Consider the following 15,712-nt stretch of genomic DNA (forward strand, 5'->3'; position numbering starts at 1 on the left):
TTGGGCTTGTTGGGCAGTTGCCCAAGGGCCTGAAGCTTGTAGGGGCCCACCAACCCGCCCCCCTACAGCCGCAAGTACTCATCTCAGTCCCAGTTGCACTTCATCCACCGGCTTCAGACCAGTCAGATAGAGTCTCTATGCATGTGTGGGAGGTCTGATGTGCATGCAGGAGGGTTTAATTTTATTGACCATTTACATTTTTTTCCCGTGAATGGGTGGGTAGAGGCCCCAGTGCATTGATTTGCCCAGGGCCCACACTGCTGTTAAGACAACCCTGCTAGTGTGTAGGAACCTTAAGTTGTCTCTCTATCCGTCTACAGTCGCAGACCTGCCTGCATTCTCCCTATGTACATCATCATCACTATACTACTTATACTATGTTCTTACTCATTACTGTTACTGGCAACAAAACAACCATTATTTATATATTTGTCTATAACATGCCCTCCTGCTATTTACACCTCTTCAGTCTATTTGTTTCTTTCTCTAATATATCCTTAGCTGTTATGGTACCTGTCCTACTTCATGTCAGCCCCCCCTCCTTCCACTACTTCCAACGCTCTTCCTTTGCCACCCGTTAGGCCACCTACTCTGCTTCTTTTAGATTTAATTAATATTTCAGTATAATTGCAGGGGCAGTACAGTGGCACAGTGGCTAGTGCTGTCTAACAAAGCTGGTGTCATGGGTCCATGTTTTGATTCAAATTTCTATGTCCTTACTGTGTTTACATGTGATTGCTCCTGGTGCTTCAAATTTCTTCCCATGGTCCAGTTGTTAATACTGAGATCAAACATTATGATGAAACATTTGTTTGAGTACAATACAATATATTCTCCAGTATAACAAATTTGACAAATTATTATATCAAAAAATGTGATTACATTTCATAATACCATTTTTATTTTTTTTTATTGCTCAGCTGTAAACAAGTTTTAACCACGAAACCGTTATGCTCCAGAAATGTCTAAAGATATAAGTTGTTATAATGCAACATAAAATATGATTATTGTTTTGGAGTAAATTGTTTGAAATTAAATATATTTTCAATATATTGACAATATAAACAGCCAAAATATTTTATTATCATTTAATGTTTTGTCAGGTTTTCTTGGAAAATGCTAAGTTTCTCCCTATTTACTTAAAAAAAAATGGCCGTTTTATTTGAAATGAAAACAAAAATTTTATGTCAAATTCATGATGGAAAAAAAATGTTGATACCGACTAATACAGAATAAGGACTGTCCTGATAACATTTCATGATCTAGTCACATTTTAATATCACTTTCCTTTGCCTTTACTTCAAGTAAGCAATAACAAATAATGTACTTGAAACATACATTGGCTATTGAAAAAGAAAAGGTTCTTTTAATCTTATAAAAGGTCAATTATAGATTATTATTATTATTATTAATAATAAAAATAACAACAACAATAATAATAATAATAAGAAGAATGTTATTATTATTATTATTATTATTATTATTATTATTATTATTATTATTACAAACTCCAAAGAGCTTTAACATTTACTGAATAAAGTTTCTGCTTTTGCCCCAATACGATAAAAGTCAAATTTAATGAACTAATTGAGAATTGCTTAAATTTGGAGGCAGCAGCTCATTAAACCTATTAACTCAATCTAAAAAAAGTAGTAACATAAACTTCTGTTATAGGAAAGAGAAAGGAAAGAGAAAGGAAAGATCAACTATCTGTCTAATATGCATCACATCAGTCATTTGCCAAGATCCAACATTTAACATCAGGTGTAAAGCAGTATTGCTAATTCTACTCTACCAACACACGAATACTGTCAAAACGCACTTGTCTTTCGTAGACCACAGGTTAACAATGGGAGCCCCTGCAATGTAACTGATACTGAGATCAATAGAGTCAATTAACTCATCTTCAACAGAATAAAGAAATAGCTGACGTCTGTTACTACTACCATGTACATTTTTTTTTTACATTTTTAATGTATTTTACTAGTACATCACATATGATGACAAAATAGGACTACAGTTTATTAGAGTTGCATACTCACATGATTGCTTTGAACGTTGGATATTTTCCAATATTGACAAACTTTGTTAACGATGAAGTCCACTTTTTTGATAATAATATTATTTTATTTATATAACGCTTTCTCCAACAGGACTCAAGTCATTTTACAGATGCCATGAACATAATGCAGAGGTTTAGATATTCATAAAATACAGAATCATGCATATAATACAAATGTAAGGCAGCCATTTTGTGCCATTGTGTTATTCATTCTAGCCACAAAGGAGCCAGATGAGGCAACCAATTCAGGCACACTACATAAGTGAGACAAAGGATCATCAGAACCATGAATTGTTCATCCTACACATGAGAGAACCAGGCAAGACAGCCATTTTGAGTGCACTGCATAGGTATCAAGGTGCGAGGCAAGGTAACACATGGAGATAAGACATATAAGGGTAAAGACATACAAGGACAAATCCCAGAATCACACCTAAACCCTATGTAGTGAAGAGGGAGTGGTGTGGATTAAATGAAGCCAGTAGCCCATGTGGGATGATCTGGCTGGTACAATGCAGCACAGGCAAGCAGAGTGTCATACCTCTTGGAGCTCCATAGCATACTTGATAGAACAGACATCGATGGACTCTAACTTGTGTTTATACAAGTGCACATTGCAATCACCCCCTGCCACGGGCACACACACACATTACGGTTCAATTTGTAAGAAACCAATACATTTATCAAAATGTCTTTAAAATGTGAGAGTATATACAAACTCTGCACAGGTAACGCAAAGTTGAATTCAAACTCTTGACACCAGGTTTGTAAATGGTGGATGAGGCGCCCAGTAGGCTAAAGTATTAAAGTGTAGTTATTAAGCTTCAAGGTAACAATAATGTGAATTCCTTTACACTAAAGTCTACTAGAAGAGTTACTTATCATTTTACGTCTGTAAGGTCTGCTAGTTACTGGCATTGCTTTTTGCATTAAAAAACACTCAATAGTATATACAGGTTGAGTCTCCCATATCCAAAATGCTTGGGACCAGGGGTATTTTGGATAACGGAATATTCCGTATTTTGGAATAATTGCATATCATAATGAAATATCTTGGGAATGGGACCCCAATATACACACAGAATGCATATATGTGTTATATGCACCTTATACACACAGCCTGCAGCTCATTTTATACAATATTTTCAATAATTTTGTGGCTCAAGCAAAGTTTGTGTACATACATGAAATTATTTAATGTTTCATTTACACCCTATACACACAGCCTGAAGGTAATTTTATACTATATTTTTAATAATTTGTGCCTTAGACAAAGTTTGTGTACATTGAACCATCAAAAATCAAAGGTTTTATTATCTCAGTCATGCCAAAATTATTCCGTAATTCGGAATATTCCGTATTTCGGAATATTTGGATATGGGAGACTCAACCTGTATTCATGTAAATGCAATGTCTGTTACTAGTTTTTATAGCAGTATTTACACCACACTCTAAGCTCTAATGTGTTCCACTACCACAACTCTAGTAAACGTTGGTAAAATGGCAGTGGGTATAGTGACATTAAACAATGGTTCCTAGTGTCAGACACATTTACATGCATTTTTCTAGCAATATTTACATTAGAGTAGTGAAGGCTCCAAAATGTTATGACTACCATACTACCAGATTGATTATCTCTAGTGCTGGTGTCATGACTGTCTCTGTATGGGGTTCCTAGAATATTGGCTTTACATTTAAAAATGATCCATCCCCCATTATACTTCCTGCCACGCTCCAGAGTTTTGATTAAAAAAAAACCTGTGTTTTTATACATGTGTGCCTATAATCCCATCTCATACACATTGCTTATGTGCGTTCCTCGCAGTAAAAAGAGGAAACATATACAAAGTTACCACCGCTTACAGTATGCACAAAGCTTTGTGTAAAGTCTGGGATAAATCTCTGATTTTGAAGTTAGATTGGAATGACAAACTAGGAACAATTTCATGTCTGTTTCCCTATTGAACAATGGGACATATGAAACCAGTTTGGATAAACCAGTAAAGAGAAAAAGATTATTTTAACCCAGATTGCCAGCATGAAGAAGAAACTATGGGCCTGATTCAGAGTTGGGAATAGAGTAAGAAATAGTAAGTAACTATGTACCTGGACAGACCATGTTGCAATGCAAGATCTGCCCTTCTGCTCCACGGGAGATTTCTGTCCTCCCTGAGCTCGCCTTAGGACACCTGCGTTACGGTTTGACAGGTGTACCGCCCCAGTCAAACTCCCCACCTGCTACAATATACCACTATACACCATATTCTACACCATATTCTATACTATGTACCACTATGCTCTACACCACATTCTATGCTACCTACCACTATACAAAATATTCTATACAATGTACCACTATACACCATAGTCTAAACTATATACCACTATACAGCTCTACCCCATATATATATGTTTTTTGCATGCATGGTAAATACTGGCTGCTTTTACATGCAGCCCACAAATGCTGGACAGCTTTATTCTTAAGATGGGTACACACTGAAGCGATGTTTTGGAACAACAAATCTCCTAAATCACTCAGGGTGTAACGCCGATTGTGCGCTCCTGCGGTCACTAACGACGGTCGCCAGGTTTGATATGCTGCACACCAAACCTAGCGATATTGCTAGCGGCCAGTGCATTGTTAATGAATGACGTAATGGTGATCATTCCGTCGTTCATTAAGTTGTCCCGTGTGGACGTACAATCACTGTTCACGGGCATTTGTTCCGATGTCGTGTAGTGTGTACCCAGCCTTACACTGCAATTTAGATATCAGTTTGGACTTTGGACACACCCCTCCCAAATCTAATCTCTCTGCACATGTTACATCTGCCCCACCTGCACCTGCATGGTTTTACCAGGATGCAGAGTTACTGGCTCTTTCTTATTCCCTAATATACTGAACAGGCAATATTTATAGCAGGTATATAGCACAAATCACTTTACAATTAAATACAGTTTGACAAGAGCATCTGCTATTGCTACAATATGTTTCATTACATATCAACAATTTATATATAATCAGAAACACCTATTAGGGTACAACTACTCTAACTATATCTTAAAACACAAACGCCATAAGCCAAGTCTCAAACAATTTCTATGGTCATCCATCACAGCAAATCAGTTTTATATAATTAATTACCGTAAAATAATGCACACATTCTTCAGACCGTAATATTTTTGTGCACATAAACAGGGGTAATAAACTGCGCTCTCTGACTGGTGAGCAGCTCGGTAAAGATATTAGTGTGTATTAAGGGGACAGCCTAGTAGGCTGGGACCAAGTGCTGTAAATCTGTGTTTCTATATAGGAAATTTGGATATAAGTAGAAAAAAAAGAATACAGTAAGGAGATAGAGATAGGAAGTTAAAAAAAATAAATAATAAAAATGAAAAAAAGTGAAGATAAAGTCAAATAAAATGAATTAAATAAAACAAAAAAGGACAAATAATATACAAACTTAGCAAAAATTAAAAGTAGTGGTTAATAACCACATGCATATAAGTAATGTTTACAGTCTTTTTGGACTGATTGGTGCAGCGATGGGAAGTCCGATATTTCACCCTGGTGTTGGTGAAGATGTCCCTAACTGACCCTACCTGTGGAGACTGCTCCTCTTCTTGCCGCGATTTACGGTGGTGTGTGAAGAAGTGACCCAAGCATCCTTGACAAAGCATTGTTTGATGTGAAATGCGTTGGTTGAGAAGAGAAGCGTGCAAGCGAATACTAGCTGGAGGAGGCAAGACACCATTAGGAATTAAGCCGGTGTCTGACAACATCGCATACCGGCACGACCACACCGACTGGGTCTCTGCCGCACACCACCGGAAATCGCACCAAGAAGAGGAGCAGCATCCACAGGTAGAGTCAGTTAGAGACATCCTCACCCACACCAGGGTGAAGCATCCTCGAGCAAGACCGCAAAAACCGGACCTCCCATCGGTCTACCAATCAGTCCAAAAAGATTGTAAACATTACTTATATGTATGTGGTAATTAACCACTACTTTTAATTTGCTTACTGCCTGTTGCTACGATTGTAAATTATTTGTCCTTTTTTGTTATTTTATTTTATTTAATTCATTTTATTTGGACTTTATCTGAATATTTATTTTATTTTTCATTTTAATAAAAAATTTTTAATATTTTCCACTTTTTTAAAATGTATTTATTTATCTTCCAATCTCTATCACTTTACTGTATTCTATTTTTCTACTTACATACAGATTCTTCCTATATAGGAACATAGATTTACAGCGCTTGGACCCAGCCTATTCGGCAGTACCCTTAATACACTTTTTTGTGCACATACTGGACCTCATTCAGAGTCGGTCATTGCGGCCGCACGGTCGTAAGGTAAAATGGGCCGGATATGCAAATGAAGCGCTCGCAAGTTGCGTCGTTAAGATGGGATCGTTAGCTGGACGAGCGAGGGGAGGATGCGGCCGTAAGACTAAAAATACGCCCCCTTCTCGTTCGCATTACACGTCATCTCCGGGCATATAAGGATTAATCGAGACCATCGGGAACCATCGGAGCTGGTCGTAGAGCTTAAGGTTGACCATACCCTCTCTTAAGCACTACGATCAAGTCAGTGTAAAAACCTCCCATGTCACATGTGCCATGACACTACTTAGTTAATTATGCACTCCCATAAAACGCCATTTGCATAGTCAGGCACGCATGCGTTCGGATCTCCACTCCCCCGTTCACAAGCACCTTCCCCTGTTACCACCCACAACTGCCTCATCCTGTCACTCAAACTAACGACCTGGCTGTGTTCAAGGAGAGAGCAATTTCTGATCGTAATAGCTAGTTTGCGTACACGCATTGCGAATTTTACGCATGCGCAGTTTAGCAAACATCGATGGCGTACGACCGAGCGGCCGCAACCACCGACTCTGAATTAAGTCCACTGTGTCTGTTATTTACCAACTATCCTGCACTTCTGTGTAGTATTGTCAATAACACACATGTAACATATGATCCCGACCTGAAAGCAATGGGTACTCTTTTCCTGGCATACTTTTTATTGAAGAATTTATTCATTTAACATCTGTATGTAACATATCTGTTTCATGCAGAATAACAGACTGGAATCTGCAAAGCAATGTAACCATAAACTTGATTTATTGCTTATATTTCAATCTCTAAGAAGTGATACCATTATTCTATGTGCTCCAAGGATTCCCTATGTTATAGCACTAAATGTTTTTTAAAAAAATGTTATTTTTCAGAATATGCTCATTCATACAAGTCAATCATTTCTGTGCATTAAACGAATGCACCTTTCTTGTCTCTTGGCTACATTTTCAATTACAGATTCATTCATACTCATTCGACCGCTGCAGTCACCCAGAATTAAAATATTTTTCAATGAACAAGGAGAAAATACTACTTAATGCTCACCAAAGCCTGAAATGTCCTATTAAGCATAATTTAACTAGATTTAACTTCACATATATAATATGGCACTTCAGTTGACAGCAATAAAAATAACCTATAAATATTACTACACTCACTTGTAAATGTTTTACTTTACAGCAATAAGGCATATAAAACACACAATTATGGTTCCTGATACAATATGCCTCTTGACCTTAAATAATTTTTTCTAGGTTGGTGCTAGAGATGAAGCCGTACAGCTGACACGCTTTATACTTGACCAAATAGTAATACATCATGTATTGGTTACCAGATGTGGAAACAACTCAACAAATTGTCTACTGCCAGAAAGCCATCTCCATCCAATATCACAGAATGTGTCGCTATGGTAATAATAGCCACCACTTTAGTGTTTTGAATATAGGGAATAAGATTTGGTTACTTACCGACATCGACAATGTTTTCAAACAGAAAAACAAAGCTGGGGTCGTCTACACTGACTGAAGACAGAGGAGACTTCTGTTTGGAGGCCACTTTCGGAGATGGTATCGCCATGGCGGGTTCTACTGAAATATTCCCAATGAACTACAGGTAAATCCTCCAGAAATAGGTCCAGAGCTAATCGGAAAACACCAGTAAGGAACAATGCCAGCTTGCAGATTGCTAAGAACAAAGTGTGACAGTGTCAGGTTTAGTTTAGGGAGGGAACACCAGACCTCTCCTCTGTGTTCTGTTTCCACAAGAAGTTCAGAAATCGGGTGCCTGGAATGTTTTACTTTCCTCAGACTCCCATTTCAAAGCAGTCGTCATGAACCAGTGGTCATCCCACCTACACATACTGTAGTACAAATGATCAGGTGTGAGCCTGCAGTCAGGCGTGTCCAGATAATGCCCAGTAGACACAACTGTTTATATGTCTCCAGATGATTATGGTACTCCTAATTGCTGCCGCTTCCACTCAGATGTCAGATCTATATCTTCATCCTGTCAATGGAAAAGATGTGGGCTTAGAAAGTCATCAAGATCTTACAGATACCTACTGTGTAGTAATATACATATGTGTGAAGGAAAACAAATCTCCCATTATCTAAACCTGCTCCCGACCATTAATAACAATTGTTTAAGTTAAGGTATACTGAATGACATGCGTACAGCCACTGTCCCCAACAAGTTGCTTATATTGTAAAATAATATCAAAAAAGTGTAATTTTTATCCCTGCAAAGTTATAGGACCCAGACTTTCACAGATGTTTTTTTGTCTGGGAATACTTAAGTCAAAACTTCTGTAGTTATAAATAAATGCATATATACACACACAGATATTTTAAACTGTTGCAGTTGTAATTTAAGTAAAATGAATGCAGTAATTTTACAGATGAAAAAAAAAGCATATTTGGGCAACACGGTTGGTGTAATGGTTAGCATTACTGCCTCACAGCACTGAGGTTGTGGGCTCGATTCCCACCACGGCCCTAACTGTGGTGGAAATCGAGCCCACAACCTGTGGTTTCTCCGGGTGCTCCACTTTCATCCCACAATCCAAAAATATACAGATAGGTTAATTGGGGTTCCGGACTGTAGATAGACAGTAATTAGATAGACAATGTATAGGTAGACACCAGATGTTAGACAGTCAATAGGTCGACAAGGACAAAAGGTCGAGAAGGACAAAAGGTTGACACACTTAAGGTTGTCATGTAAGGTTGACAGGTTCAAATGGTCGACAGTGTCAAAAGGTCAACATAAAAATGGTTGACACGTGATTTTTAAAAAATGTAGGGATAGGGTTAGGTTTAGAGTTAGGGTTATGCACTTACTGGAGGGTTAGGTACTTACCCCCACGGTTAGGGTTAGGCACTTACTGGCCGGTTAGGGTTAGGCACCAGGAGGGAGGGTTAGGGTTAGGCACATAACGGAGGGTTAGGCACTAGAAGGGACGGTTAGGGTCAGGCACCTACCCTGATGGTTAGGGTTAGGCACCAGGAGGAAGGGTTAGGGTTAGGCACCAAGGGGTGGGTTAGGGTGAAGATTAGGGGAAAAAAGTGTTGACCATTTTTTGTCGACAATTTTCATGTCGATCTTTTGACCCTGTCGACCATCTGTACCTGTCAACTTCTTACAGGTCAACCTTTAGTGTGTTGACCTTTTGTCCCTGTCGACCTATTGTCTGTCTAACATCTGTTGTCTACCTATACATTGTCTAATTTCTGTCTATCTCTTACACCACACCCAGTTAATTGACCCTAGTGTATAAGTTTGTGCCTGTACACAGGGCTGCTGAGACCTGACTGGGTCCTGGGGTGGGGGCGTGGCCAAAGCTGGGCGGTGTGGCCACACTATCTTTGACTTTTTTTTTTTTTTTAAATATTATGCACAGCACCGCACATTGCAAAGAGGGACATTTGTCGCCCCTCAGTAGCCTGCCCATGCCCCTACACAAGACCTATTGGAACTTATGTTGGCAAAAACATACTAATGTGTGTAAATTTTGTTCTATTTAAAGTTATGTGGAGTTTACAGTCAAAAACTGAAAATACATGAAAACAAATACATGATATAATGTACAAACCCCTAAATCTGAATTTACAGTATTTAAGTGAATTATACTATTTGAATATTTCTTTTTCAGCCTTCTGTAATCAGACAGCTCGCTCATGCAAACAAAACTCTACAGTATACTTCAGTATGCATTCTAGCTAATTTTTGTCACTAATCCAGAAAAAATAGATAATATTAATGATTTAGTCCAGAAACACCCAGATACTAGAAAAGATATAGGACTAAATGTAATAGGGTCAGAGTTTAGAAAATGTGAGAGTAAACTCTCACACTATTATATTTTACATTGTTCGAGTTGTGTTTTCAAAATGGGAAAACATCTGGATGAGTTTAAATCGTGAGAGTTTTTTCAGTCTGAAAATCATGTGAGTTTGCACATTCTCAGACTCTATTACATTGGCCGAGTTTAAAAAGTGTGACAGCTTACTCTCACATTTTCTAAACTCTCACATGATTACATTTGGCCCGTAGGATTCTATTTAGGAAACGTTGATCAGCATCTTTTGCTGTTTTCCGCTTGCAATTTTTATCCATATGAAAAGACCTGAAACAGACAAAGCGAAAAGGGCCTCTCCTGGCGAGGAGCAATCTGGCCTCTGGTGAGTTCTTTTTGCTATCTTTTACAAATGTAAAAGATGGAAAAGGGCAACATATATTTGAAGCTCGGTGTGCGTTTGTCTGCGAATGTGCAGAACAGGTCAGAGGAACAAAAGCACTGCATTCTGGAAGAAAGAAGGAAGAGAACTACCTTCTCCTTGCTTTTATCCAGAGCGATCAGCCATAATGACAGCCACAGACAGCATTATGTTTTGCAGATTTCTCCACGCGTTTCACTATACTAAATATGAAGAAACGATATTGAAAGCTGTTTTTTTAAGCTTTACTAAATAGAATTCATAATCCTGTACAATTAACCTGTAAAACATTTACAGTATGGGAAGTTTTCAAATCTTATGGTGCATACACACAGTCAGATAAACTGCCAGATTTGTACGATAACGATCCTATCGTTAATATCTGACAGCTTCTGGCTCCGGCAAACGACCAAACGACGTTCGATGCGTGGCCACATATGGCCATTATCGACCATCTTCCGTAGTCCGTGCAAGCAGGCATACCTGGTCAATATCGACCAGGTTCGCCTGTTTACTACGTTCGCGGGTTGTTTTAGTCGTAGATGCCAAACATGCATGTGTTGGATGTTCAATAATGACCAGATAACACATGATCGTTATCGGTATCTGATCATCCCGCGATATGACTGTGTATACGCACCATTACAGCAGTGATACTTCATAGATGTCAGATAATCTCTCCCTGTTTTCTGACTGCTGTATGTGAGGACGTCAATGCTTAACATGTGCCTGACACTTCAAATGATCTGGGCAGACATTTGAGAACCCATCTTGCCAATACACTGAGAATTACTGAAATAAATGAGGCATGAGAAAGCACAAAACAGATTTTTCTATACATAAGATATTACACAATAGTACCTAACACAATGTGATGGTCTGTTTGCAAGCAGAAAATCAGGCATATAGACATCACAGAAAAAAAATTGTGTATAATAGGTCTATTCAGCGGCATTGGGGCCCGTATTCAATTAAGGAGCGAAAAGTCTGTGCTGGACTTTTCGCTCCACATCGGAGCTTTTCTGGAGATAAAGTATCGGCATGTGCACGCTTTATCCCCGTATTCAATTTAAAATGAGCGAAAACGAGACCCGGTGAATTGGGATCTACGAAAAAAACGGGAATTTTCGGGAAATAATTGTAGGACACCCCCTAAAGATGTCCAGACATGGGGGATCACTATGGGTACCCCCGTTTTTGCCTGCAGAAGAAAGTCGGGTTTTTAATTAGCCGCGGCAGGTGTTTTTTCCCAACATTGAAGAAGTGATGCAGAAGAGCACTTAGGTTTTTTTTTTAGTTTTTCTAAATGGTCCCATCAAATTTGGGGTACATGAAAATGGGTACTAGCATATTTTTAAGTCCCTAAAGTATTTTCTTTTAAATTCTGCAAAAATGCACTTGTCGCTAATAGGCTATTCTAGAAAACACCTGCTGCATACTTGCAGAATAGCCCTGAACCTATTTCCCTATTTTTAAACACTGTTTTCCCTTTTTTTTTCACCAAAATTTTTAATACATTTTTTTGGGGTGTCACTATTTTTTTTTTTTTACTTTTTTTTGACAGTTTATTTTTAAATGACATTCCCAGGGGTGCAGGCTATTGTTTTTAAAGCCTGCACCCCTATACCCCAATTCTGCACTTTTTTTCGCCATGTAAAACATGGTGAAAAGTTATTCCCGTTTTTTTTCAAAGACTTTTCGAACCTGCGAAAAGTCTTTGAAATTGAATACGGGGATAATTGAAATAGGCGAAAATGACATAATCGGCGATAAATTATCGCCAATTCCGACTTTTCGCAGCCTAATTGAATAACTCCCCATAGCATTCAATGGGAAATTCTGTTTCCATGTCACCCGGGAGCAGCTGTGAAAAAAGCTTCAGGGGTCATTGTTCACAGATAACATTCTATAGTGCCCTAGCAAATATTACTTTCAGAACTTTTGCAGGACAAGCAGAATTTCCCATTGAATGCATGTGCCACTATTTATCAATATGTTTTATATTTATTACAAACTATCATCATGATTTCTGAAAAATGTCTCACTGAGGCAACAGAGCGACACTCAGCTGCCCCATCAATGCTGGTCAAGAGCATACACCTTGGCAGAGCCGTAAATAGACTTTTTGGTGCCCTGTGCCAGAAAGAGCATTGGTGCCCCCCTCATTTCTCAAAGGGACATAATGCACCCAAAAAAGGGGAATAGCCTCATGGGGAAGGGCCAGGGAAGAGATAGGGGAGGCCAGGAGATGGTGGGGATGAAATAATAGGAAGCTACAAGTGAGAATGATAATAAACAGAAATTTGACAGGCCCAAACACCGCCCCCTGACCTGTGGTGCCCTGTGCGATGGCACCGGCCGCACTACCCTAGCTATGGCCCTGCACCTTGGGTCAGTCTCTTGGATACATGCAGCATCATTGTTGTTGTAGCAGGATGCCTAAGTGATGGCCATTGATGGGTCTCCCATGATTGGTCTCCATCGCCATCTGCTCAGCCATCAATGGCGGAGAAGCATCACATCTCCACCATCAATAACAAAACCATCACCCTCTGTAACAAACCATGAATGGTTGTAAGGGTGCTTCATCAAGTTAGAACACAGTAGCAACCATGCCGCCCCCCTCAGCCTTGTGCTTTAGCCGGTTCAACCGATCCAACACCTCTCGTGATCCTTGATTAATAGCGCAAAGCCCTAAGGGAAAACTTCAATAAATAGATCTCTAAATCTGGTTTGCAACATCATGTATGAGTATTAGATGAATGTGACTATTTTGTTGTCAGATTTTGTGATCCAACAATTTGCCAACCCCTCCCCCAATACATTTTGCTAATGCTTCAGGGATGTGTCCAAGTCACTGTAGATTGTGATTGTGTTTGGGCATATTATGGACACGCATACTTTATCACAACATATGAATGTTTGGAGATGTGTATGTGGTCCTTCCACCAAATGACCGGAGGTTGTGCCAAACAAATAAAATTGCCATGTACTGTATATGACTGACAGTGTCAAGACATGGGGGTATATTTACTACAGTACAGCAGGTTTTTAGAAGTGGAGTTGTTGCCCATTGCAACCAATCAGATTCAGGGCCTGATTGAGAATGTAAGCTATGCTTATGTGTACGGAGTCGAGCGATAACCGGCAATCATAGTAGTCGCATTGCGCATGCCCCAAGGTTCATTACCATAGTATCTCGCAGCAACTATTTATTCGCAGTGTGAAAGAGTAACGGAGCGTATGGGGTAGGTAATGGGGAGTGGCGGCAAAGGCAGGCACATCACAACTGTTTCAGGGGGCGTCACACATCTGAGATCCTGTACGCAAGAGATATGGCTCCAGCGTCTCAGTTCCCAAGGCCATTTTCCGGGATCATAGGCTTACTCAGGACTGACAATCAAATGATCTGTGACAAATGCTGAAAATTTGTACGGAGACGCTACGACATTTTACGCAGATACTTGGATTTGGAAAGCTACAGGTGGGCGTCTCAATACATCTCCCGGTGTTATTTACATTTTTACGCGTACACATACACAGCTGCGACGGCAATAGCATACAACTCTGAATCAGGCCCTTAGACAGTCCCGATTTGAGGACTAGCCCACCATCAGGGCAGCTTTGTCCATTTGTATAGTTCTAAAAGTACTAGCCAACTATAACAGCATACTTATCGACTTTGCTGCAGGTTGGCAGAGAGGGGGTGTGGTAGCCAGGAAAGTGGATGGTGAAGGGGGCGTGGCGGTATGATGGCATTATCGTGGCCCAGCTCACCAATCTACAGTACCGAGAAAAACGCATTACATAGCGGGGGATGGGGCTACGATGGCGTGATTCACCGCAAATCGCGTCATCGCCCCCCATCCCCCTTGACTGCCCACATTTGGTCGGCCGAAGGGGGTGGGAGCGAAGGGTGGAGGAGGGGCTGGGTGCTGGAGACTTTTCCGGGAGAGCCACACGATGTTCGGGAGCCTCCTGGCCATTCCTGGAGAGGAGTCAAGTATGTATAACAGTTACGGATGCCAGAGCTTACTGGGACCAGTAGTGCCACATACAAAAAGGCTGATTACTTAACGTTTAACTATTTATAAACCCAACACCCAGAGTGCCAGAATGTGGAAAAGCCCTAGTGCTTTCAGCATAGGTCTTTTTTTTTGTCATAGATTCCAACATTTAGTTTTTGCAGGCCCAAGTCCCCTGAGGAATTCAGTGCTTCTTTGCTTATAGCCCAGTGATTCACACTCCAATTCAAATCTGCAGCAGCTATTTGCGTTCTTCACCAAAAAGAAAAAAAAAAAAAGGTTTCCCTATTGGTTTACCTTGTGTACATGGGAGGCATAGATGCAGTGATGTTATGCGTTGTTGGATATATATACTGGTAACGAGAACGGAGGATATCCAATGTGACCACCAACAATAGTGGAAAAACATAACAGCAGCCCCAATGTGTTACAAGCAATGAGCTGGGCAGGATATCAAAATGCTGCAACCAATATCTTGTATAAATACCAACTGGCTGAATAGACAGAAAGGCTGTCAGATTAATACCAGAGTATAGCTGCTGTGACACTATATGGGCCTTATTCTGAGTCGCACGCTAAGTCAATGTGGGACGCAGTTGAACAGTTTATATTATTCCGCATGTCTCTAAGTCACTCTCGTGTGAATCCCGATTGTGTTCATACAGAGTCGCAGTAGCGATTTTAGATGCACGCATGCAGAAGTATATTATAATTTCATTGGGCATTCCTGTGCAGTGACTGTGAGGTGGCTATTCAAACACACTGTGATGTTATGTTGTGTACATAGACGCTTAATTACTCACAATGAAGCTCATACTCAGATGGAAAATCTACACTCTAGCATAGGGCTAGTGCAGATTTCAATGGTGCCACCAATGTTTGCGTCTAAAGAGGCTGTATTTGAACCATACTTGCCTACTCTCCAGGGCTCTCTAAACGCAGGTGGTGCTCCTGGCCACTCAGAAAAGTGGGTAAGCCTCTTGGCTGGCCGCCATCCGCCTGCATACCCCTGTACGGGCCCCCCCACACACACACACACACAC

General features: G+C 40.0%; 1 protein-coding gene across 1 annotated transcript in view; it reads right to left on the reverse strand.

Moving 5' to 3' along the window:
- LOC148532179 (1-phosphatidylinositol 4,5-bisphosphate phosphodiesterase eta-2-like) overlaps positions 1-15,712 on the reverse strand; it is a 695,515-nt gene that overhangs the window by 556,552 nt on the left and 123,251 nt on the right. Inside the window, exon 2 of the mRNA XM_088468220.1 lies at positions 7,897-8,434. Coding sequence (XP_088324346.1) covers positions 7,897-8,005 — 109 coding nt within the window. The 5' untranslated portion in view covers positions 8,006-8,434. The remainder of the gene's footprint in view (positions 1-7,896; positions 8,435-15,712) is intronic.

This window comes from Taudactylus pleione, unplaced genomic scaffold (genome assembly GCF_031769625.1).
Source record: "Taudactylus pleione unplaced genomic scaffold, aTauple2 ptg000082l, whole genome shotgun sequence".
Lineage (NCBI taxonomy): Eukaryota > Metazoa > Chordata > Amphibia > Anura > Myobatrachidae > Taudactylus > Taudactylus pleione.